We start from the raw sequence: 23,913 nt of genomic DNA on the forward strand, positions 1-23,913 counted from the left end.
CCCCACCCCGTGCCTTGGGCTGAGCACGTGCCCGCAGGCCCTCATTGTTCCTGAAGGGAAACAGGACAGGCCAGTTTTAAAAGATCAGGAATTTGAGGCTTGGGACAGTATCTAGGAAAGGAACTCTCACTTCCTGCTGGGAAGCCCAGGGTAGAACGGGGCAGCCAGGCCTGAGAACTGGCTTCCCTCCCCCTCCCCCCGCCTCCCAGCCCAGGTTCTGTGGAGAAGGGGGACCAGACATGGGGAGGTCAGCTGGCTGCTGCGGCCAATGACCAGTGTAGAGAGAAGGACGTGTCAGGCCTGCAGGGGCCCCCAGACGGGGAAGGCCACCCCTCCCCCACAGGCTGCCTGTGAAAAAGTGATTAAAATTCCGAATGCCCAACCTCAGAATTCCACAGTCCCCTGGTCCTCAGAGAGCCTCGGCCCTCCGCCCTCCCGGCCTCTGCTCCGGCCCCAGCAGGAGCGGGGATCGCACTCTCTGACTTTGGTTGCTCCCTCAGGAAGGTCTGGTGGGAGGGGCCTCCCAGGTGGGGCAGGATGAAGTCGCGGCCCGGGTGGACGTGGGCCCTGGAGCTGGCCTTCCCCACTCCCCTTGCACACGGGGGCTTCACAGTGTTGTTCAGGAGAGAATTCATCGCGGGAGTGGTGTGTTCTGCGGACCCAGTACCCAGGCTCCCCCCGGCTTCCCAGCAGAGGGACAGCCCCTCCCCAGTCTGACCCCTGGAACCCAGTTAGAGGCCTGCGATGGTGCCCTTGAGGTCAAGGGTGAGTGACTGACATTAGGGCCACTTTGGGTCCTTCCTCCCCTCACCGCTGCCTCCCACACCTGGTATTGTCCCAGCCACAAAGGGGAAACAAACGCCCCTTCACCAGGCCAGGATCAGTGTCCTGTCCCATTCTTCTAGTGTTGGCTTTTTGTCACCAACAGACCTTCTGGGTGGAGGGAGACACCCTGAGGGAGGGGTGGGGGGGGCAGCCCTAGTGTGTCCCAGGCCACCCCCCTTCCCAGGCAGGAAACAGGGAAGCTCCCCGCCTTGTCAGGTACCTCAGGCCTCCCCACCCCCATGTCTCGTCCTGGGCCACTCGGAGGCCTCAGCCTCCTGCCACCCTAGCAGACACAGTGCAGGCCTCTCTCTCAGATGCCCAGAAGCACTGCCCACCTTGCTGGCCCCACAAGTCGGGCACTGGCCAGCAGGGGGCCAGCAGCCAGGGCCGAGGGCTTCTTTTCAGGGGTGTGGACAGGTGGCTGGGGTAGGGGGCAGCCTAGGTCCGCCACTGAGTACAGGAGCAGCTCAGATTCGGGGAGGTGCACTGACCTTAGTGGGCCAGCTGGTGAGTGACTTCCCTGAGTAAGCACTGCCCAGTCCTCCCCATTCCACACCCAGAACGGAAGTCAGCCAGGGCCAAACCCCAAGGCACTTCCCAGCCTCCTTGGGAGAGGCTGCTTGGCAAGGAGGGTGTGGCCAGGGTCCAGCAGAGGACAGTGTTCATTGAAAGCGCATTTCCTTGCCCTTCGGAGGCCTGGGGTGGCTGCTCCCCCTGCTCCAACACACACTGAATGAAGGGGCCTCTGACTCCCGCTCCCCTCCCCAGAGGAAGCTCACTGCATCACACCCAGCTGGTAGAAAAGAGAACAGCTCAAGTAGTTTATTTGGAATGGACATATTGATGCAAAAAATATATATTATTAAGACAAATGGTTTTACCACAAGTATCATCAAAATAAATACATAGATAGTCCAATAATTTAACGCGCCCGCACAGCGGGGGCGAGGCTCCTCGGCTCCGCACGGGAGGGTCCTTCTCTGCGGGGCAGGGATGCCGCCCCGGCCTTTGTCCTCGCTGTGGTCAGCGGGTGGGCGCCGCCCGGGCTCCTGCCGCCCTGGGAATCCCCTGGGCTCCTGCTCGACTGGTCCAGTGTGTGGCTCCTGTGGGGAGAGGAAGGGTCAGGGGGCTGTGCCCAAGCCCGGGGCTGAGCGGGCTGGGGTTCAGTCTGTGGGTCCCCTAAAGCCCTAACACGGGAGGCGCAAGCGACGACTCCTGCCGCGCGCCTTAGCGGCGCGGCGATTGCGCGGCATCCAGTCTCCTCTCGACAGTGTCCCCTAGACGGGCAGGGCCTCCCCGCGACGTCTGAGGTTGACATTGTTCCTCCCCCAGGACCCCGAGCTGGCGGGCGGGCAGGCGGCCGGCACTCACCGCGGCGGCGCTCAGGGCGCGCGGGCCGTCCGGGTCTCGGGCTGCGCGGCGGGCGCGGCGCGCTCCTGGCGGCTGCGGAAGTCCTGCAGGGCGCGGCGGTTCTGGAAGTCGATGAGCGCCAGCGTGATGGCCGCGTTCCAGCAGCTCTCGCCCGCGCAGCGGAAGTCGATCTCCTTGCGGTCGGTGGTGACGATGGTGAAGTAGACGTACTTGCCCGTGCGCTCCACGCAGTCCACCTTGAGGATGGAGTGGAAGCGCAGCTCCTTTGGGCGCGCGCCGGGACCGGTGGGGAACAGGCTCAGGCGGTCGGGGGTGAGTACGCCGCGCTTCTTCTTCCACAGCTGGAAAAGGCTGTCGCTTCGCTTCTCCAGCTCGCCCTCACGCAGCACCTCGCCGGGGGTCTTCATGTCGGCCGGGTGCGGCGGGCGCGGCAGGTGACACGGCTCGGCTGGTGGCGGCGCCGGCAGTGCGCTCCGTCGGCCCCGGAGCGGCCTTTATAGAGGCCCCGCCCCGCTCGCTCGGCCCCGCCCACCCCGTGCACGCCCCGCCCCGGCCACGCCCCGGCCCTTCCGCCCGCACCCCCGTCCTGAGCCCAGCCCGCCCCTGCCCCCCAAGTCTGGCCACCGCGAGGCTGCGCGCCGCGTGCCGTCCCCGGGCCTCCCAAGGTCGCCCCCTCTCCCTTGCCTGCGGCCTGCGGGCCCCTACCCACCGCTCCCCCGGCGCCCCAGCCCCCCAGCTCCATGGGGCGATTCATGGTCCCCACCCCACCCCGGACGCCGGCCCCACGGAGGAATGTGCTGCGACCGGCCCTGCCCGCGGTGACTCACTGCCCGGGAGCCCCGGGAAGTGCCCGCGGCTGGGGCCGGCCCGGGGCGCGGTGACGGCGGGTCCCAGACCCCTACCCTCCAGGAGCCCTGACACCCAGCCCTGCTGTTCAGGGCTTGTGGGGCAGATGGAGAACGCAGCCCCTGTTCCTCCCACACCCTTGGGGCCCTTTGGGGGAGACCCCCTGGTGCCCCAGCCCGCCTTATGTCCCACCTAGCCACCCATCATCCGCGCCTGGAAGGACCTGCCCTCTCTCCCCTGGGTCAGGCAGAACGGGAGAGCAGACGTTCAGAGCTTCAGTTTTCCCTTCTGTAAAATGGGGACAGTGACACTTGTTAGATTAGGTAACCCACGGAAAGTGCTGGAACAGCTCCCCACAGTGTCCAGTAAGTGTGAGGGGAGGAGAGGCCGTTCCAGCTCCCTTCCTGGGGGCCGTGGCGGCTCTACGTCAGGGGAGGGAAGGAGGACGACTCCGACTGCGACCGCGGGCGGGCGGGCGGACGGCCGGAGGTCCTGGGAGCCGAGGGGGCGCGGAGTGCATGGCGGGGAGCGGGGAAGGGGGTCGGCCGGCCCGCGGCGGGGCGGGGGCGGTGAGGGCGGCTGAATCATGGCCTGCCAGCCGGACAAGGCTTTTTATTTACCCTCTTCCTTTAAAGGGTTTTAATAGGAGCAGGAAGTGACCGCGGGCTCCTCCCGGGTTCCCAGGGGGTGGGGGTGGGGAGAGCCGGCAGAGATGGGGGGGGCCCACCTTCAACACCCCACCAGGCTGTGAGCTGGGCAGGTGCTGTAAAGCAGACACAGCAAGGAAGACCCTAGTGGTGTGGGGCTGGGAGAGCCACCCTAGCCCTGCAAAACGGAAACACAGGTGCCCTGGTTCCAAAAGCATTAACATTTTCAGGACGGTGACTGGTGACTGCCGAGCACAAAGCCAAGTGTGGGACGTTCTGGGTGCAGGCCCATTAGGCTGGCCCTACCTGCCCTCGCTGTGTGGCCTGGGGCAAGTCCCGTCCCTGGCCCTTCAGGGTCACCCTGAGGAATGAGGGTCACCTCTGGCTCAGAACAGGCCTGGGCAGATGGCTGGCAGGTGGCAGCTGCCCAGTGGTCCCCACCTGTGGGTCCAGAGGGCCTGTAGGAGGGCTGGGCAGCAGAGAGGGCAGAGGTGGGGCCCAGGACGAGCATAGGGACTGCTGGTCAGTGTTCTGGTGGGGGTGGAGGAGGGAGCTGGCCAGAAGGTGAAGGCAGCACGGGGTGGGTAGGTGGGTGGGGGAAAGGATCTCCCCTCGGGACAACACAGGGCAGACTTGTAAGGTGGTAAGTTTCCCATCACTACAGGCATCCCAGCAGAGCTGGCCAGCCCATGACAGGCTAAGAGGATTCCAGCATCAGGCAGGGTGAGACGACTGACCCTCCATCCAGGGGCTCTGCCACCATGGGGCTTGGGCTGTGGCTGTGCTGAGGGGTCCTCTGGGCAGTGGGACCCGGGAGAGGCAGACCAGGGCGGAACTCTGTGCCGCTGCTCTCGGGAGCCACTGTGAGCCTTTGGGTGCCCAGCGCTCTGCCCAGACCCCCTCCGGGACCCACCAACACCCCGCAGCCCCCGAGGCCAGTCAGCAGAACCTCAGACACTGGCATTGCTTAAGCACCTACTGTGTGCCTGCAGGACTGGCAGGTGCTAGGACCCTGAGGAGAGGGGAGGACCCCTGCCTGCCCTAGGGAGCACCAGGGTAGCTGTGAGGGAGCGGGGGCTGAGGGTCTGGGGCCAAGAGGATGGCTTGGAGGACTCCATGGGGAGGGCAGGCGCCAGAGAGGGTCCCTGAGGAGCCCAGGTCAGTGAGGCTGTGAAGGCTTGCTAGGGGCTGGCGTGCCAGGCCTGTGCTGGGAGTGCACCCAAGGTGGGCATACTTCTCAGCACATTTCATAGATGTGGGAGGAAGGGACAGGAGAGATAGGAGCAGAGACAGGGCTTGAAAGTGCTGAGGAATGACTGAGCAAGAGGAGAGAAGTGAGCGCCCTTGAAGACAAGGTGAGGCCAGGGGAGCTGCCCCTCCCCACGCCCACCCTGCCCTGAGCTCCTCTCCTTGCCAGGCCTCTGGGGGAGGGGGCAGGGGTCGCTGCCCAGTGACCTGGGGGTGCCACTCTGACAGGTGGGCATCAGTGGGAGCTGGGGGGGTAGGTCGTAGCGGGTGGGGAACCCACCACCCCTCTCCCCAGGGGAGGCGGGGACGGCCACCCCCCAGAGGCCCCTGGGTCACCGATTCCACCCGCTCCGCCTCAGTGATTTCCCAGCTCCTGTGAGGCCAAACCAGCATGAAGCCGCCAAACCAGCATGAAGCCGGAGCGAGGAGGGACCCTGTCCCCACCCCCAAGCAGGCCTGTCTGAGGCCCTCTGGAATGTGGGAGCCAAGAGCTGACTTTTCACCCACAGTGGGGACCTTCTAGGGGGATGCCCCCCCAGGCCATTTGATACCTAGGACCTCAGAGGACCCACCAGGACGGACCCCCTGGTGTGGATTCATTCAGGCTGCACCCGTAGGGAGCCACGCTCCCCGCTCCCCACCCCACGAAGGGTTCTAGCCAGGTTGGTACAGGAGAGGGAGGAGCCACTGACCAGAGACAGGAGCCTGGCACCTGCAGGGAGGCCAGCATGGCCCCGCCCAGCCGGCCTGGCCTCGTGTCTCCCTCGTGGTCACTCCATGAGGTGGGGGTGCTTTCTTGGTTTTGCAGGGAACAGGGTAGGGATCTCAGAGAAGTTAAGGGACTCAGGAAGTGGCCTCCCCCAAGCAGCTGAGCTGGTTCTGGGTGGGGGTGTCTGGTGGCTGCTTCTCAGACGGGGAGGGGGCCACACTGGGCCTTGTCTCACGTCAGGCAGCGCTGATCTCGGCCAAGTTTACTAATATTTATCCCAGGGCCACATCCGGGATTCACCGGAGCCTGACTGAGGGAACTCCCCACGGGCAGACAGAGATGGTCCCCGAACACCCAGCTGGGGACACCTGCCATCCCGTCCAGCTGGGTGAGGATGTCAGGCAGCCTGGGCAGAGGCGAGGGCGCTTCTTTGAAACTCACCAGGTGAGGTCATTTCCACGGCGGTGATGAGGCCTGGCCCTCCAGGCTCTTTCCCAACAAGCCGGGTGAACGGAAACCATGTGTCAGCAGCCCGGTGCCCGGGGCTCGATACCATACTCTTCCGGCTCCCCCACCTGGGTCCCCCTCCTCTTGCCTCTTCCAGGAAGCCCTCCCAGATTGCCAGGGCCACCCTAAGGCCTGCTTCCACCAATGACATAACTGCTGGGCCTTGGGGTCCCGTTTAAGGCGAGCCTGGGGAGGAGGGCGGGGGAGGCCCTAGCTGCCTGGAGTTGCAGCACCTGAGAGGTGGCCTGATGCCACCTGACCTGAGCCCAACATCACCCGTTGGCCGTGGCCTGTAACTCAGGCCTGCCCTCAGTCCCTCTCCTCAAAGCCGCGGCCTGGGACAAGTGAGCGGTCCAAGGGCGGGGGGCAGGAGGCCTGTCCCCACCTGGTTCCAGGCTCTCACGGTCAGCCTGGCCTTGGCCCCTCCGGGCTGTGTCCCTTGTTCCTCTGTCTGGCTCCCTGAGCCCCTCAGCTGTAGTCTGACTGGCAGGCCCTGCCTCACTGGGCCCTGAGGATCGAATGAGACAGTGACACTGTACCTTCCTCCTCCTCGGCCCCTGTCAAGCTCCTGTTCACCCCTAGGGACCCTGCTCAGGAGCCACTACCAGCTCCGGGAGTGCAGTGACATTCGTCTTTGGGAACCTCCAGGCCCAACCTGGGCGCTCAGGAAGTGCTTCTGGAAATGGGTGGACCTGAAAAGCATCTATCTGCCTGTCCGAGACTCCCCACTCTGGGCAGAGCAACCGACGTGGGGATCACTTGCTTGTCTGTGGAACCGAAACAGCTGCTGGTGGGGGTTGTCGGGGGGTGGGACCGGGCCAGGCTGGCTCAGGCCTGGGGGGCAGAGGGGAGGGGCCTCTCCCATCACCACAGAATGGACGGGGGGGGGGGGAGCCGCTGGCATTCTCGTCACTGAGCAGACTGCCCAGGGCCTGGTTCACGGGGACAAGGGACCTTTCTGGAAGCTTGAATGAGCGAGTGAACGAAATACAGGAAAGGAGGAGGGTGGAGGTGGACGAGGCATGGCCGCCACCCTCTGAGCAGTGGCCAGCCCTCGCGGCGGCCGGGCGGCACCACCACAGGACAGGCAGGGCGCCTACCCCGACCTCCAGCGTCCGGTGCAGCTGGGCTGGGACAGGGCTCTGTCGTGTGTATTTTAATCAAATTCTTTCCAAAAGAAAGTTATCAAAATAGTAACAAAGTGTTGACACAAAAAAGTAAAAAATCACTGAATGATTTCAAAGTTTTGAGTCCTCACCTCTCATGATCCCATCCCAGGCCCACCTGACGTAGCGAGTGACTTTTGATCCTTTTTTAAATTTATTTTTATTTTTAATTATAACATTTAATGATCCTTTTTAAAAGATGCATTTGCATTTCCTCAGAAAAATGAAGACTAGAGTCACCATGTGACCTAGCAGCTCCACTGCTGCATGTGTCCCCCAGACGTGAACGCAGGGACCTGAGGTGCTTGCCCACGCAGGTTCACAGCAGCATCATTCACAATGGCCAGGAGGTGGAGGCCACGCAAGTGTCCCCTGATGGGTGAATGGATGCACAAAATGTGGTCCAGCCACACGATGGGATATTACTGAGACGTGAAAAGGAAGGAAATGCTGACCCGGGACACAGTGCTGATGAACCTTGGGGACGTGATGCTCAGCGAAACAAGCCAGACGCAGAAGGACGAATCCTGTCTGATGCCACTCACGCTCATGTGTGCCCCCCAGAGGCACCAAATTCATAGTCGGACAGTCGGATGGTGGGGGCCGGGGTGGAGAGTGAGTGTTTCATGGGGACAGTTTCAGTTTGGTAAGACAAAGACGTTCTGGAGACAGACAGTGATGGTGGCTGCACAGTATTGTGAATGAACTTAACGCCACTGAGCTGTGTGCCTAGAAATGGTTAAGATGGTAAATTGTATGTTACGTATGTTTTACCATAGTTAAGAAACTGTGTGTCTGCCATCTTTGTCATGCACATCCTTGTGTCTGTTTGAGAGCCTCTGGAGTGGGTTGATGGTCCCCAGAGGTGTGTCTGTGTCCTCATCCCCAGAACCTGTGACTGTGACTTACATGGTAGAAGAGTGACTGTTACCTTGTACGGCAAGAGACACGATTAGATGATTAAATTCAAGAGCTTGAAAGGAGGCGCTGGTCTCGGATTACCCAGGGGGCTGAGTGCCATCACAGCTGTTCTTATCAGAGACACACTGGAGACAGAGGCTGGAGGGATGTGGCCACAGCCCCGAGACAGCTGGAACCCCCAAAGCTGGAAGGTTCCGGAAGGATCCTTCCCTAGAGCCCTGCCAACATCTTGATTTTGGATTTCCGACCTTCAGAACCACGAGTGTAAATTTCTGTTGTTTTAAGCACCACAGTTTGTGGTCATTTGTCACAGCCACCCCAGGACAATGATACAGCCCCCAGGCAGTCGGTGCTGACCCTGCCCTCCCTCTCCTATAGCCCTCCCCCTCCCCTGGGACTGGAGCACACAGTCTAGTGGCAGATGAGGACCAGACAAAGGTGATGGGGTCATTAGCCGGCCATGGGTGGTGAGGTCAAGGCTTCCTGGGGATACGGGTGACTTTTGAGCTGGGTTTTCAAGGATGAACAGGAGTTCTCCACATCCCCTGGCTTGCCCTGGGCATGGGCTCGGAGCTAGACGTCCAGTGTGCTCTGCGGAAGTCTGAAAATCCAGACGGAAACACTGCCTGTCTCAGGTGGGGAGCCTGAGGCCAGGTCTTCCTGGCCCTAGACTCGGAGCCTGACTGGATGTGGATGGCGGGAGGCGGAGGTGCCCTGACAACCTGAGTCCAGCTTGTGTGGCTGAGAGGATGATCTCCGACCCAGACAGCGAGGAGAGGTTTGGGAGCTGCCTGAGATGGGGGAGCACTAGTGGGGAGGGGCTGGTCAGAGGGGTCCGCCTGGCCCCTCCTCTGGTGGAGACGCTGGTTCCTTTGGCCCATCAGCCTCTCTCACTCGGCACTTTGCCGGGTGTCCTGGCCCAGGCTTCCTGGGCCCCCTATCCAGGCATCTCATGCTCTGAACAGTGTCCCCTCCCTACCTCCCACTTCGCAGGCCAGAGGCCTCGGGACCCCCTCCCCTGCTCCCACCTCTCCTATGCTTCTTCTGCCACCCCTTCCCATCCCAGCCTCTAGCCTGGCCACCCGTGGCCATCCACACGCGTGCCCTGGGGGCACTGCGACAGGTGACAACATGCCTAGGGGCCTGAAACAACACAGATCTACTACCTTCCAGCTCTGGAGATCAGACCCAGCCCAGCCCCGTCCTGAGCCCTCTGCTGAGGAGCTGGGAGAGGCCCCTGGGCCTGGCCCCCACCCAGTCTCCCCTTATTCTTCTCAGAGCCCCTCTGCCCCGCCATCTGAGGGGACCCCAAGGACAGGGCCGGGGTGCCCCTCAAGCTCCCCTCCCCCACCTCCACTGCAGAGCTGGGAAGGGGCTCGTCCAGGTTACAGCGGCTCACAGCCTGGGGGTCCAGGCGCTCACTTCTCAAGGGTCGTGGTCCTCAGCAGGGGAAGCCCTGGTTGCTCTGCTGGGATCTTCCAGCTGCTGCGGAAAATGGGGCAGCCTGAGGGTAAAGACAAAAGGGCCCAGACATGCACTTTGGAGCCTCCGTGTCCCCCAGCTTGGCCCCAGGCTCGCTGAGGCCGAGGGCCTTGACCTCCTGACAGGCTCCCAGCCGGCAGGCACTGGGGAGGCCGGCGAGGGCAGCCCTGGCCTCGCACACCCGGCCTTCCTCTCCCGAGTCCCCAGGGTGGCAGGTGGTGGTTGTCCTCCTGTCTCAGATGCAGAAACTGAGTCCCAGGGAGGCTGGGGTGTGGCCGACACTCCCAGATTTCTGGAGGAGCCCTGGGGAGCACCCCTGTCCCAGCGGAAGGAGACCATGGAGGGTGTGTCTGTAGGGCCCAACCCGTCCTCCTGGGCCTGGAGGAGGGCCCCAGACCCCGCGAGCTCAGAGCCAAGTTGGGTGGGGCTGGGCCAGGCCTGTTAGGTCGTCATGGAAAGTAACATCCGGCCACCACCCTGAGCTGAGTCTGCGTGGCCAGGCTGGCCCAGTGGTGACATCGCTGGAGGGCAGGGGCTCCGCCCAGACGCACCAAGGTGACTTGGCCTCAGGGGGTGTGTCTCGGCCTCACCCGCCTGGTAGCCTGAGGAAGGGGGGTGCTGAAAGGGGGCCCTGGGGTCAGCGCCTGGTGGGAGTCCTCGCTGTGGCCCAAGTCGACCATGGTCAGAGGCCCCAGCTCCAAGGCTCAGGGGCTGTAAGGAGGGTCCCAGGCAGGCGAGGTGCCTGGAGAATCACACCAAATTCAGAGGAACTGAAAGTCCAACCTGGGCCAGAGAGGGAGCACCTGCTGTCAGGGCCTGGGGTCACAGGCTCCCGCCTGCCACGTGGCTCTGCCCTCTGAGGCTGAGGCTGGGAGGACACGGCTGCCTCCACAGGAAGGAAGCTGGGAAGTCATTCCGCTCGGAAGGGCTCGGAGGCAGGGGCCAAAGTCCAGGTGTGGCTGCGCTGGGCAGGCCGGCGGGCAGGGAGCCAAGGGCCACCCACACTAGGGACAGTGCCCTCCAGCCAGGCCCAGCGCCCAGGACGGACCCTTCTTCAACCAGGGGCTCCCTCAAGGCATAGCTGGAGGTAGCAGCTTGCCCACTGGGCCCACTGGGCGCTCCTGGGGGGGGGGGTCCCAACAGAGGGCAGGTCAGGGGTCAGCAGCACTTCCAGCCCAAGGGCTCCGCCCTCCCACCAGGCCTGGTCTCCCATCTCCAGGTCAAAGCGCCCAGGGAGCAGGAGCCGTGGGGCTGAGACAGCCTGGTCTGGTGGTGGCCTGGACTCGACGGAGGGAGCCCTGGGGCCTGGGAAGGTGCTGCGCGCACAAGGGGGTGGGTCCACTTGGCCCCTGTTCCATGATGTGGGGGCCATGAGCCGACTCAGCAGACCAGCTGCCAGGGGCTGGGGGGGCTCGGGAGAACTGTTCCCTACGCCAGGGCAGGCCCCGGGTGCCGGAACTCCCAACCCCTAAGGGGGAGACCATTAGGAAGTGCCCTAACGGGGGAGGCTTTTAAAAAACCAGCTTCATTGAGGTACGGTTTATAAACGGACCCACTTGAGGGAGCTTCCCCCACCGCGCGGCTCCTCCCTTCCCTCAGACAGCGCCCCGGCCGGCCCCAGGCCCACCTCTCGGCAGCCGTGCTCCCCACACAGGCCTAGAAGGTTTGGATGCCACAGAGAAGGGTCGCCCCAAGCCCCGCGCAGGTGACACTTCTGAGATCCCGGTGCTGTGGGCTTCCTGATGCCGAGGGTCCGAGAGGGGCACAGCCACTGCTCTTGCCCACCTTTAACTGCTGGCCACTGGTGGACGTGTCCACACTGCCTAGGGCCCCTGCTCCCCGAGACCCTGCCACAGGGCCCAGTGCCTCCCAGAAGTGGGGGTGCCAAGACCGGCACAGGACAGAAACGAGAAAGGGCAGCTAAGCCCAGTCAGTCCCTTGGTTTTGAGCGTGTGTGACAGATAAGCCAGGCCATGTCTCCAACAGCTCGGGTAGCCTGGGGCCAGTAACCCAGGGAGCAGGGAGGCAGAGCCGTAGGGTGAGAGCATCATCAACGTGGCGCCCAGAGGGGGGCCCTCCTCAGCTAGGGGCAGTCCAGGGGCCCAGTGGGGACAGAGGCAAAGGGCTGACCAGGCAGCCTGGGCGGCATACCCTGCAAAGCTGACCCAGCTTGCACCCCCTACCCAAGCAGGAGTGCCCCCGCCCCCCGCCCCCTGGCTGATGGCTCCAGGCAAACCTACTGGATACTCCGTGACATACAGCACGAGTGGCAGGGACTGAACGAGCCTGAGGGCCTCTGCACTTTCAAGGTCCTGGCAGCAATGGGGATGAGGCACACGGGGCTCTCAGAGGCACTGGAGGGTCCCACAGGAAGGGGACTGGCTGAGGGGAGGTCGGAGCCATGGCACATAGGGTGGCACCAACGCTCAGGGCTTCGAGCTGTGGCCTTGCCACCCGAGCGTACCTGGAACGGCCGACTGACAGCCTGAGGCCAGGAGGCCCCAGGCCTGCACGGCAGCCTCGCACACTTCGTACCCCACAGGGGAGATAAAACCCAGCACCTCTGAGCATGGCCCTCCCCCTGCTCCCATCTGTACTGGCCTGACATCAGGACATTTTGCTTGGGCGCTATGTCACGTGGGTCACCACAGAGAACGCAGGGAGGGAGCCACCCAGGTCTGGATCTTCTGCTGCCTGGGCCTGGCCCTCCGTCCAGCTCCCTGGTTGGCCCGTAGCCTCCAGACGTGATGACCGTGGCCTCGCGCAGCCATGCGCCTCTCGACGCACCACAGAGAGTGTTCCCGTGAGGATGTGGGCGCCCTCGAGCTTTGCGGCCACAGTCGGTCCACTGTGGGCGTGTGGGGACCGACTCTTCTGCCTCCTGGGAAGTGAGGGCTGCCCCCTCGGGGCCCGTGTAAGCTGCCGGAGCGCACCTGGCCCCTGTGCCCGCACACTCCAGGCTGAAGGCCTGCCACAAGTCACACCTCTCTGGAAACCCTACCAGCTGCCCGGAAGAGGCTCTGAGTCCACACCCCCGCTCCGTCCTCTCAGGCTGTCCCCGCAACTCACCAAACCCCCAGCACCCTCGCCTCTTCTCAGCGGCCATCGGGGCAGGGTTGGGGCAGGCCTGGGGAGGCTCACCACAGCCCCACTGCCACGGGGTCTGACACCACACTCGCCTGGGTACCTCAGGAGGGCAGCGCTCCCTCTGGCTCTGGTCACCTTGGGCTCAGCCGTGCCGGGCGCTTCCTGCTCCTTCTCGTGGCCAGTACTCTCTCCCTCTGGCCGTTGCCGGGGAGAAGCCGGCCCCTCAGGAAGGCCAGCACCAGGTGAGCTGGACACTGGCTCCCGCGGAGCAGGGGGCGGCCCTGCCAAGGGCGGTCCCAGGGTCAGGAACTGGAGTGAGAGCCCCGGCAGCAGGTGTTTCTGGGAAGAGCGCTCCCTCATGTGGAGAGGGAGCAGCCACCAGGGAAGCCCCAACAAGACGACAGAGCAAACACGGCCTTCACGCAGGAAGTGTCCCTCCTGGAACCTTCTGACCAAAAAGGCACATCCCCACAAGCTCTGGAAACAGGAGGAACGCTTCCTTAAGGTAGCAGAGAGCCCACCTGGGGACCCCAGACCCACCCCAGTGAAGTGGCCTCTTCCTAAAGACTGGCTTCAGAAGCCTCAGAAACAAAACAGAAAACCAGGGGGTTGCGTGACCACACCTGGCGCTGCCGTGAGGGGAGCAGGCCGGCGCCCCCGCCCGCTCTGCCCAGCAAGAAAGGCAATCACAGTGCTGGCTTCATGTTTCACAACTTTAATAGAATATTCTAACTATTCTGTACAAATTGAAAACACTGTATTCAGTTACAAATGTGTGGTAAGTAAGGCTCAGCACCCTACAGGCCTGGCCACAGCGTGGACACAGCGCCCCCTGCTGCCAGCGGCTGCAGTCGCACCCTCAGGAACCCACACGCCAGCCAAGAACAGGTCGCTCCCAACCCAGGGCTTTTAAGACAAGATGAACGTGGGGCCAAGAAACGGGAGCTGCTGAGAAAGCAGAACATTTACACACTGAACGGAAAGGCTCTCCTCCCCAGCCCGAGCCCCGTGCCACAAGGACTGGCAGATCCCGGCTCTGCCCTGTGGCCCGCGTGTCGTGGGGACCGGCTCCTGCCGCCGGCAGCTTCTTCCATGTGGGCCTTGTCCCGTAGGAGCCGGACCACTTCCCGCGCAGGGCACCAGGTCTCCAGTCACAAACCTAGTTTCAGAAACTCTAAGCACAAGCGACAGCGTGCGTCCCAAGCCCTCACCAGCGTGAAAGGGTAAATAAATACAAGATGAACCACAAGCGCTCGTGCCTCAGGGTCAGTGGGCGCCACAACCCCATGCCCACCCGAGGAAAGCGAAGCCCAGGAAAGGACAGTGAGAGGAGAGCGCCACTCCGCCGGCTCCCCCAACAGTTGGCACGGCGGGAAAACAGCGTGTGGGTCCTTCAAATGAAACAAGAGTCTGGCCCGATGGCGGGAGAGGGGTAACCGGCTCCAGAGGCCCTGGAACCACATCCCCGGACACATGCCCCTGGCGTCTACCCTGTGTGGTCTGTGCCACCCCCCACCCCCAGCGGCGCCTGGCAGGTCCACTGAGCTGCGCCCAAGGCGGTAGAGGGTGCTAGAATTAAACCTCGTATTTCTGAAACGCATCTGAGTTACCACTGTACAGGTTAAGCAAAATAATAAAGTAAAAGAAGTTAGGTGAAAACCATGCACTTGGAAGCGAGTTAGAGCTGAGCACTGTCAGGTCGCGGGTCGGCGCAGAGCTGACGACGTGCGGCGGCCACACCCGCGGGGCGTCTCACTGCTGTTTGCACTCGGAGGGCTGGCTGGGCTCTTTCTGTCAAAAGAGAAAACAAGACTGTAAAGAATCAACCAACCCCATCAACCAAGCATCTCCAACCAACATCGAACACAAAGACTCAAATGTTTCATTTATTCTTACTGAAAAAAGGGTTCCTCCAGATATACTTTTAAAATAGTAACAAAAAAATTAACTTCCCAGGAAAAAGATCACAGTGGGGCTGCCCATTTTTGTTTAAGGACATTCTCATTCACAGCAGAAGGGTCCCGGGGGGAGGGAGGGTCCTCCGGAGGCAGAGGCTGATTAAACGCACAGGAAAGCCCCGGTCCCAAAGCTGAAGGCACCTCAGAGCCGCGGGGCAACCACAGCCCTGCCCACGGGCACCCCTCCGGCCCTGCAGGGAAGAGGCTCCTGGGCCGCTGCCTGGAGCAACCCCTGTCCCCGCCGGCTGGCCCGAGGCTCGCAGGAGGGACGCCCCCGGCACTGGGCTCTGCCTGCGCCCTGACAGAGGACGAGAGGCCACTGAGAGCTTCACAGACCAGCCCCAGCCCTCCCAGGAGCCTGCCCATGGGGGAATTCTATCCTCCAGAAAAGGGGTGAGGGAGACCCTCCCCGCCCCGAGGTGCAACTCACTTCAGAACGACCCGACACCCACACCTCACCACTGAAACACACGAGGCAGCCCCACGGACCGCGTGTGGAGCCAACAGCAGCCCGAGAGAAGGAGCTTCTGAGCAGACAAGACTTCCTCCCAGTAACCCGTGGTTTCTGGCCGTGAAGATGACCAATGACTGAACGTGACCGGCCAGGCCCACGGAGTTTCAGAAAAGCCCGCAGCACAGTCTGAAAGGACGTCTGGGACAGCGCCACCAACCCCGTCAGAGGACAAGCCAGGCTGCAGCCTGTTCCAGGGAAACCACACTGAAGGGGTGAAAAACTGTGTGCAAAGGATGCACACAGACAAATGCCCGTGGGCCCTGGTCCCAGGCCCCGCCCAGAAGTGTAACGGAAAGGGCACAGGGACGAGCCGGGACGGGCGCCCCACCCGCAATCCTAGCTGAGGAAGACCGCACACCGCCATTCCAAGGACAGACTTGGAGGCGGCCCAGACCCGTGGCCAAGGGGCCCAGACGCTGGCTCCAGACTCACTGGGGGTGCAGAAGTGCTCCAGGCCTAGGACAGCGCTGGCAGGACCAGGGGAGAAGGGTGTGCGTGTCTCCAGAATGCATTTGCAGAAGGAAGGAGGTTAGAGATGCCGAAGCTGGGGGTAGGGTGGGGTGGGGCCGGAGCGGGTGGTGGGCCGGGGGGACCCGGCATGCTGCATCTCCCTAGGTAAATGTGTACACTGGACACCGAGGATGCCAGGTAAGGCAGAGCGCTGCACAGTCCACAACGTGCTCCTCGAGGGACTCAGGAGAACGCATCTTATTTACGTAAAGTAAACCCCCTCCTGGGGGTACGGAGATGGCTGGCGGAAAGGGGTCCTCACCAAAACCAAGACCAGGGCCAGGGCCACTGTGAGGGCAAGAAGCTGGACGGGAACCCTGCGTCTGGAGGGGAGGGAGGCCGGGAAGCTGGCCAGATGAGGAGGACTGGGCCGCCACCAGCACCCCCACCACCCGAGGCCCGTGTGCAGCCCCGGCCCTGGGGACAGCGTCCACGTGGACACAACTCCAGGCTGCAGGGCTGACACAGAACTGGGACGTGAACTTCATCCACGAGACACCGACGGTCTTCAGCCTGTGGCAGAGGCCGAAACAGAACTGCCAACTAAACCCAAGTGTCCTGCTTCAAGTCAGACGCTGTCAGAAGCCTGGGCACCCAAGGCTGCTCACAAAGGACAGGAGTCGGTGTTTCAAAGGAACAAACTAACAGCCCACACTGCCCGTCAGGGGCCATTTATAAGGGTTTTAACAGACACACAGCCAACAAGCACGCGCCACAGGCATGCAGCCCGGGGCCGAGGGCGGCCGGGCTGCAGAGGGACGGCCTCCTCCCGGGGGAAGCTCCAGCCCTGCTGACAGTCTGACGGCACTGCCGTGGTTACACTGAACAGAGTCCCTCGCTCCTAGAGACACAGGTCGGTGCGGGCAGATGCTCCAGGTAACAGGGACAGCCCTGGCGGGCGTCTTCAGACGTGTGGGAAGCAAGGGCGATTAGATGCCACCACCAGTGATCAGACCTGGCCTTCAGACACAGAGATCCACAATGTACATTCACTCCATCGAATTAAAATGCTTTCCTCAGCCCATGTCTGCCCACTGCCTAGCAATTCTCTAAGAAACCAAGCCCACAGGAGTAAGACAGGGAGGCCATGCAGACAGGCCCCCAAGGCTCTGGGGAAGCCGGCCTCCCGGCCCCCCGAGCCACGAGGAGGCACTGAGACACGGCCCCCTCTCCCACACACTGGCCGCCCACTGAGCTCAGCTCGTGCAGCCCCTGCTGTTCCCTGGACGGCGCCGTTCCTGAGCTGGTCTCCCCCAGAGGCCCACCGGCCCCTCCCGTGCACCATACTAGGGAGGGGGCTTCTGGCTGGGGCAGAGCTACGTTGCCCGATGACCCACGTGGGGGACAGGGCGGCGCCGGGGCTGGCTGATGCCCACTGAAACCTGCAGTCAGTTCTTGCCTCGCTCAGGCAGAACTCTCCCCGGCACCCTCAGCGGCACTCACTAACGCCGACATGAAACGGATGCCAGTGGCTCTTCAGGTAAAATACTCTGGTGTGAGAAGTTCAGTTACCCTTCCTTATCTGTCGGTCTGCATAACACCTCAATTTAAAAAGTATAAATGATCGAGAGACATGTGTCAAGAAAATCACAGTGGGCTGATGCCTACTGCCATCGTGGGCAGCCGATCCCAGGGCCCCCCTGTTCTGCCTTCTTCCTGGAGGGCAGCCCAGTCGTCAACAAAGATGTCACAGCAGTTACATCCCTGCTACTTGGTCAGCGACCAACACTGGGCTCGGCGAGCAGAAGCCAGATGTGATTTCTGCCAGCTGGCTTTAAGAGGACACGCGAGAGATGCCTGCACAAAACGCCGCTCTTCAGCCAGCCCCAGTCCAGCCTGGCACCCGGTGAGTCCGCCTGGACAGCCACCTCCTCTTTATCCACTGAGTCACAACATGGCATTGTTGCGAAGCGTGGACCCGAAGTTTGGAAGTTAGGAATAAATGGAATTCCACCTTACCTAGAAACGTATGATTAACAGACAAAAATTACACCTAAATGGGGAAAAAAACTGAAAGGAACTGTCAGCGTGAAAGAAAATGAAATGCACAGAGTTACACAGGAGGAAAAAGCCACTGCCTCCCGTGACACGAGGGCGAGGCCCCGACCCTGAGGTGGGAAGCCTCCTGCCAGAGCCGGGCCATTGACACCAGAACCTCCTTTCTCCCGTTTTCCTCTGTTTGTGCAGGCTGTGACGTGACAGGCCCCTCTGAAGGGGTGTGCGTGAAGGAATAGAAATGTCACAGCATGACCCCAGAGGGCAAGACTGGGGGATTTCGACCACGTGGTTGACAGTTCTCAGCTCACACAACTGACCCTCCTAAATCATTTCTCACCAACCAACAAACAATCAAGACTTCATGAAGGGTTAGTATTGACAATTCTTTACTTCTTGTTAAGCTGTCTGTAACTACTTGGTGACAATGCTTGTCCAGAAAACTCAGATGTGAGAGGAGACAGAAGGTCCAGCGAGGGGAGAGCAGAGGAGGAGGACAGACGGAAGGAAACAAGACACGGAGGAGCGGAGCACCCGCTGCCGGTAAGACGAGCGGGGGAAGACAGACTGCACGCTGCGCCCGGAGTGGACGGGGCCGACCACCTCGGCCTCCGCCTCCGCTCCAGAGCCCACACCGGCACCGTGTGTCAGCGCCGAGGGCGGACACATGCACCTGCGCCCCGGGCGCTGCACCCACAGCAGGGCTGGGGCCGGCGGCCCTCCTCGCGACCCCTGGCGGTCCTCACTCGGGAACTGAGCACAGGCGCGTCCGTGCCGAAACGGACAGGCTGGCTCTGAAAAGATGAACGTGCTGGTGAGCCCGCGCCCAAAGCAGTGTTTATTGGGCACTTTAAGGAAGGAACCATGCCGTGAGCGAGCGCTCAGACACAGCTGGTGCTGCAAGGCCACCACGACAGTCACACCCCGACAGCACAGCACATGTTCTGCTCTGGGCAAAAACGGGGTAAGAAACACACACACAGTCTACAGAGACAGAGGCAAGGCTCTCCAATGCCAGGTAATGTTAGTGGCCTCACAGCCCGTGGTGTTAGTCCTAAGAGGCAGGTGAGCAGCACATGTCACGTGAGCAAACAGGAGCACTTCTCATCACAGCTTCAGGACAGCACGGGGACAGTTCTGTATCTGAAGTGCGGGCCAGATGGCAAGGCCCTTGATCTCGTCTGAGATCAAAAGTGAAAACTCAGATCTGTAGGTGCCCACTCACCCTCATCAGCATTCTTTTTTCTTAAGCAAAGCTTCTGAGTTTATTTTAAATTATCTGAGATACCTAGACACTTAACTTTTGAGTATTCTCAGCCCAAGTACAATTGTAAGATTATGCCCATGATTCCATCATTCATTTAAAAAACTGAACGAGTTTCTATAAAATAAGATACAACTTGTGAAAGAGTTGGAAAGCGTTTTAGTGAATATTTACACTTAACACTCAAATTATGTATCACATGTCTCAACAGTTCCTCATTCAAGTATTTTTCTGGTGTGTTTTAACTTTACTAATTATAGAACGACAATTACACATTCGTAACACCACTGCCTCAAAGTGGGGAACACGATTTAAAAGTCCAACCACGCGGCCCCCAGATCACTAACCTTGGGGTTGATTTCGGCGTCGTCCTCATCTTCTCCCTCCTCGTCACCTTCTAACTCCTGTATCAAAAGGAGAACTAGCTGAACAGACACGAATTAAGTTCTTGTGGATCCACTGCCCAAATAAAGCTAAACTCTGATTCACAAGGGAATCAACTGCAGTCATTAGTCTTCGTAACTGATTAACCCCACCCCCGGGCACCTTCTGTTCTCACAGACAACCCTGAAATGAACAGATTGCTGAAAAAGTAGATTCTGTTTGTTACATGATTATTTTCAAAGATGCACTTTCATGCGGCCAGCTGCAGGGTCCCACTCTGGACACAGTTCCACATCTGCCACGCCTTCCCTTGGCGCCAGCTCGGCAGGGCTGACGGCCGCCAAGGCCGCGCCGCGGGGACGACTGTGACGCGCCTGTGACGTCACGGGCTCTGGCCACTCAAGCAGAGAAGGCCTAGTGCAACCTCAGGAAAAGACGTCTTACCTCCTCTTCTCCTTCCTCACCTTCTTCAAACTGAAAAGACAGGAAACGGGTTTTAGGTGTATTAAGTGTGACGGCAACCAGACCCAGACCCAGACCCGGTCCCCGGCAGGTGCCCACGCCGGTCAGGCCGCCGCCTGAAGCACAGGGCCGCGTGCTCCTGAGTCCTGCTGTGTCAGAGGGACACCAGGGATCAGAAAACCACTCGAAGGGGGACCGTGGATGCGGAGGGGCGCAGAAAGGAGACGGTCAGCTTGGGAGTGCGCGGGGTCCCACCGGGAAACTGGCTGAGCTAAGCAAACCCCAGCGTGCTTCTATTACACACAGGACTTCTCATGCCACTTTGTATCTCATACAGGCGAAGTCTTTAATCTGTATTTAGAAATACAATAAAACCTTGGCGTTCAGTCTTAACTGAAGTGCACAGGGGAAACTCCAATACTGTAGCTGGCTGGTCTTGAATGAATTTCTCCCGTGTCCAAGGACATCCCTGGTTGGGCACTGATTTGAGTCTCAAACATAAAGCAAAAACAAAATTAAAGACACCTTATCACTATTGGCTGCATCGACATGGGAGGAGTTACCAGGTGACCCACAAGAGTGTGGGAGACAAAACCAGGACTTCTACACCCACTTCATTCCAAAACAACATCCTGTATGCGCACGCCCCTAGCGAGCCTCAGGTCAGCCAGCTCATCCCTGCACCTCAGCGAGCAGTTCCTCTGTCGGGCGGGGTTCTGAGGGCTTGAAAAGCAGCTGGAGTCATTACATCACCTCCAGCTCACACGGGGAATGGGCAGGACTGGGGCTCCTGCCTAAGCAGGCTGAGGTGAACCCCACTTCTAACCTCACTACACTGCGCAGCAGCAGTCATGTGCAGAGGTGCTGGGAACGAGCACATGCACGTGTGCTACAAGCAAACACGCCGCACTGCCCACGTGAGCACCCGCACTGCACTCTAGCACACACACGCAGCGTATCAAGGTTTTAAGTTGATGGGTGTGTAACCAAAAAAGTCTGGAGACCACTATCTGGAGATGAGTTTCCACTGTGTGCAGCCCCTAGATGGTTTTTGGCCAAATTATATAAAACCGAACATTTAGTTCCTCACTTTACATCTTCCAGCACCACTAGGTGTTGGCCCTAATGCACTGGCTGGAGCAGGTAGAGGAAATTCCATCATCACAGGAGGTTCCACTGGACTGTGCTAGTCTAGAATTTGCTACGGAACCAGCATTTTGTAAAATTAAGTCTGAGCAGCTGTGTGTCCCTGTTCCTGGACCTTGAAAGCCACCTCCCAGCCCAGGGCGGACAGAGCGCACTGGAGAAGTCAGCTAGTCTCAGACCGGTCAGCTGGCACACCAGACGGGCCCCTCCCGCCACTGGGGCCTTCAGCACAAGGAGGGAGCTGTGAGGAGACGCTGACCGCCACCGCCTCAGGGCACAAAGCCACCGAACCTGCCCAGCGCCCACTGCCCTGTCAAGGCCCCAACAGACCGCAGCAGTGAGGAGACACACAAGCACTCAACACAAGGGAATCAATGTCTTCTCCCATCAACGTGTTCCCGAACCAGACCTCACTCGTCCACGTCAAGAAAGCTGGCAGTACGCTGGGCCTTGGTCGTGATGGAAAACTGTCTCTGGGGACAGCCCAAGGGCGGCTGGCCAGGCTGCGCTCAGGGGCTCTGCCCCCCAGTTCCGACCGTGGCGGGGCTGGCTCCTTCAGGCAGAGTGCACGGCGGCCAGCACGGCGGCGCCGTGTTTGTGCGGAGCAGGGGTCTCTACCGCTCTGCTGGCACGATCGGCTCTGCTGAGAAGTGCTCGGTGTGGCCAGACCTCCGGGAATGAGCCTCCTCGTGTTCAGTTGCCCCAAGCTGAGAGACCCCGAGTGCAGCACAGTGAGCCCTGGTCCCTGAGAACATGTGAAACGAGTCCCTGGGCGGGCCTCATGCAGTGTCTGGCTCTCTGCTCGGACGCCTGCCGTCCCTCCCTCCCCGGTCCACGTCCTCCCAATGCCCCACAGCAGGCCCCACGAGTCTGGCCAAGGATGCCATGAGACCTAGGCCTGGGCGCCCCGAGCCACCCCGAGGGAGGGAGGCGCCTGGGCGGCCATCAGCCACATACATTGTCGTCATCCTCTACGGCCTCCCCGGTGAAGTAGAGCACAGCTCGAGGGACTATCCGCTCGCGAAAGAAGTGTCCGATCTCAAAGTCGGAGGCTAATGTGAATTCGGAATCTTCATCCTGAGGGGAGAACTGAACGTTAACTCGTCTCAGTCGGTAAACGTCATGCCCTCTCAGCCTCACTTCACCCGACCTCCAGTGGCATGGCTGAGGAGCACCCCCCGCCTCCTGGCAGCACTGCCGAGTGACAGCCATCTACGAGGCGGGGCAGCGGTACCGGGACTGCCACACGGAGGGCAGGGCCCACACCTGCGGGGGGCCCGGGCTGAAGGACGCCCACAGAACACATGCTTCCGCCCCACCCCGGGCCACAGGGGGCACCAGCCAGCCCAGGAGTCTAGGGAGGAGGAGCAGACTGGAAAGCAAGCAGCAGACGGCTCAGGAAATGAAGGCTTCAACAGCAAAATGAAGTCTGTGATGACGACACAAGCTTACCAGGGACTCTCCATCTCCTGATGCTAGAAAAAAACCAGAAGACAGACGTTACGCTGGCAACCAAAACCTCTTCACAGCCCACACCAGAAGCTCAGCTGAGATAAACCGGGTATGTAACAACCCGAGGTTTCCAGTGGGAGTTGCCTGAGCTTCGTGCCTCCCCACCGCCCCCCACTCCAGGGCCCACAGGCCCAGCTGGCGAAGGCCGCTCTAAGGAAAGAACTCACAAAAGCTTCAAGTATTAACAGGGGGAAAGGTGCACCGAGTGCCCCAGACTGCGGGTTTTCAGGGCATCTGTGTTTTAAGTGGAGTTTTAACTCATGTCCTGTACACATGATGATCCAGTAGAGAAAGAGGAAAATCTCATTGGTTTGTTTTTAACCGGAGGTACTGGGGATGGAGCCCAGGACCTCGTGCGTGCTGCGCATGCGCTCCGCCACTGAGCTCCACCCTCCCCTCAAGAGGAAGCTCTGTAAGCCTCGTAAGACCTGGGTGTGAGCGCGGTGCTGCATCTCAGCTCGGCTGAAACTGCACCTCTGCTTGTTGGCAAAGGAAGGAGAGAACAGTGCTGACGTGCTCCTCCATAGAATGAGAACCCCCCGGGCAGGACGCTGCTGCTCACAGTCAGGGAGACTTACTTTCCACACACACGGCCACACAGACCTGGGTGCCGAAGTGGGGCCCAGCCCGGAACCAGGCGTGACAGGAAAGAGACCAAACACCACGCTCAGGGAAGCCCAGTGGCGCTTGAGCTCGGAACCCCAACTTCCACCGGAAGTGGAGCCCCAGCTGGGCTCAGCCCAGCCTGTCTACCCTCTCGTGAGCCCCTGTGATGGAGGCCTGTCCCCGGGGAGCCAGCGCAGAGAGGCAGCACTGGCCGATCACGAGGACACTGAGTGCTGGGCGTGGGCGCCCCTGCTCCACAGGCTGCTCAAGACGCCGGCTCGGCGGCTCTGGCCTGGGAGCCAGCAATCAGCCCCTGGACCTTCCTCATTTGACTGCTGGACTGGACTGGTTTTGCAGGATTAAAGACTACAGGGCGCTGGACTAGCCATCCCGTTACCTCCATTTCATCAATTTTGATTTTCTCCCAGACTACCCCTCCCCCACTGTCACCCTCCACCACGGAGCCAGGCTTGATGTTGTTGTGTTTACTTGATCACTCTGCAAGCAGCTACGCTGAGGCATCATCGACATGCCATACAATTCACCTCCAAGCAGTCACCGCTCAGTGGCTTCGGGTGCCTTTCTAGAGCTGCATGTGCAGCCACGGCAGGTCAGGTTTAGATTCCCCAAAATCACCTCCTGAATCCACTCGAATTAGCTTGATTCCGTTTCAGTTTTGTTACTTATTTAAGGCTTCCAGCAAAGCCACCGAACTTAGGGCTCAAAGCTCCTCTGCTTCACGGAGAATGTACA

The 23,913-nt window shown here is 60.7% G+C and overlaps 2 protein-coding genes and 1 long non-coding RNA gene across 6 annotated transcripts in view; 1 reads left to right on the plus strand and 2 right to left on the minus strand.

Annotated features, from left to right (window-relative positions):
* Nucleotides 1-1,619: 1,619 nt before the first annotated feature.
* PHLDA2 (pleckstrin homology like domain family A member 2) lies at nt 1,620-2,669 on the minus strand. The gene is made up of 2 exons (XM_064492005.1): nt 2,197-2,669; nt 1,620-1,928 (listed from the first exon to the last, which is right to left on the minus strand). The coding sequence occupies exon 1, from the start codon at nt 2,601-2,603 to the stop codon at nt 2,208-2,210; it is 396 nt and encodes a 131-aa protein (XP_064348075.1). The 5' UTR covers nt 2,604-2,669; the 3' UTR covers nt 1,620-1,928; nt 2,197-2,207.
* A 132-nt stretch (nt 2,670-2,801) lies between these two features.
* On the plus strand, nt 2,802-8,302 carry LOC135322626 (uncharacterized). 4 transcript variants are annotated; one of them, XR_010383284.1, is made up of 4 exons: nt 2,802-5,044; nt 5,297-6,090; nt 6,736-6,943; nt 7,539-8,302. It is a non-coding gene; the product is annotated as an uncharacterized LOC135322626 (long non-coding RNA). The 4 variants fall into 4 exon arrangements; XR_010383285.1 differs by having other exon boundaries at nt 2,802-4,412; XR_010383283.1 differs by having other exon boundaries at nt 3,733-5,599; nt 5,928-6,090.
* A 5,206-nt stretch (nt 8,303-13,508) lies between these two features.
* NAP1L4 (nucleosome assembly protein 1 like 4) overlaps nt 13,509-23,913 on the minus strand; it is a 43,840-nt gene continuing 33,435 nt past the window's right edge. Inside the window, exons 11-15 of the mRNA XM_031448520.2 lie at nt 22,495-22,517; nt 22,000-22,119; nt 19,879-19,908; nt 19,398-19,454; nt 13,509-14,600 (exon numbers count right to left, since the gene is read on the minus strand). Coding sequence (XP_031304380.1) covers nt 14,562-14,600; nt 19,398-19,454; nt 19,879-19,908; nt 22,000-22,119; nt 22,495-22,517 — 269 coding nt within the window. The 3' untranslated portion in view covers nt 13,509-14,561. The remainder of the gene's footprint in view (nt 14,601-19,397; nt 19,455-19,878; nt 19,909-21,999; nt 22,120-22,494; nt 22,518-23,913) is intronic.

This window comes from Camelus dromedarius, chromosome 12 (genome assembly GCF_036321535.1).
Source record: "Camelus dromedarius isolate mCamDro1 chromosome 12, mCamDro1.pat, whole genome shotgun sequence".
Classification (NCBI taxonomy): domain Eukaryota; kingdom Metazoa; phylum Chordata; class Mammalia; order Artiodactyla; family Camelidae; genus Camelus; species Camelus dromedarius.

Bases quoted from the DNA above. Each gene is read 5' to 3' on its own strand.
- PHLDA2 (XM_064492005.1), bottom strand. From the start codon at position 2,603: ATGAAGACCCCCGGCGAGGTGCTGCGTGAGGGCGAGCTGGAGAAGCGA.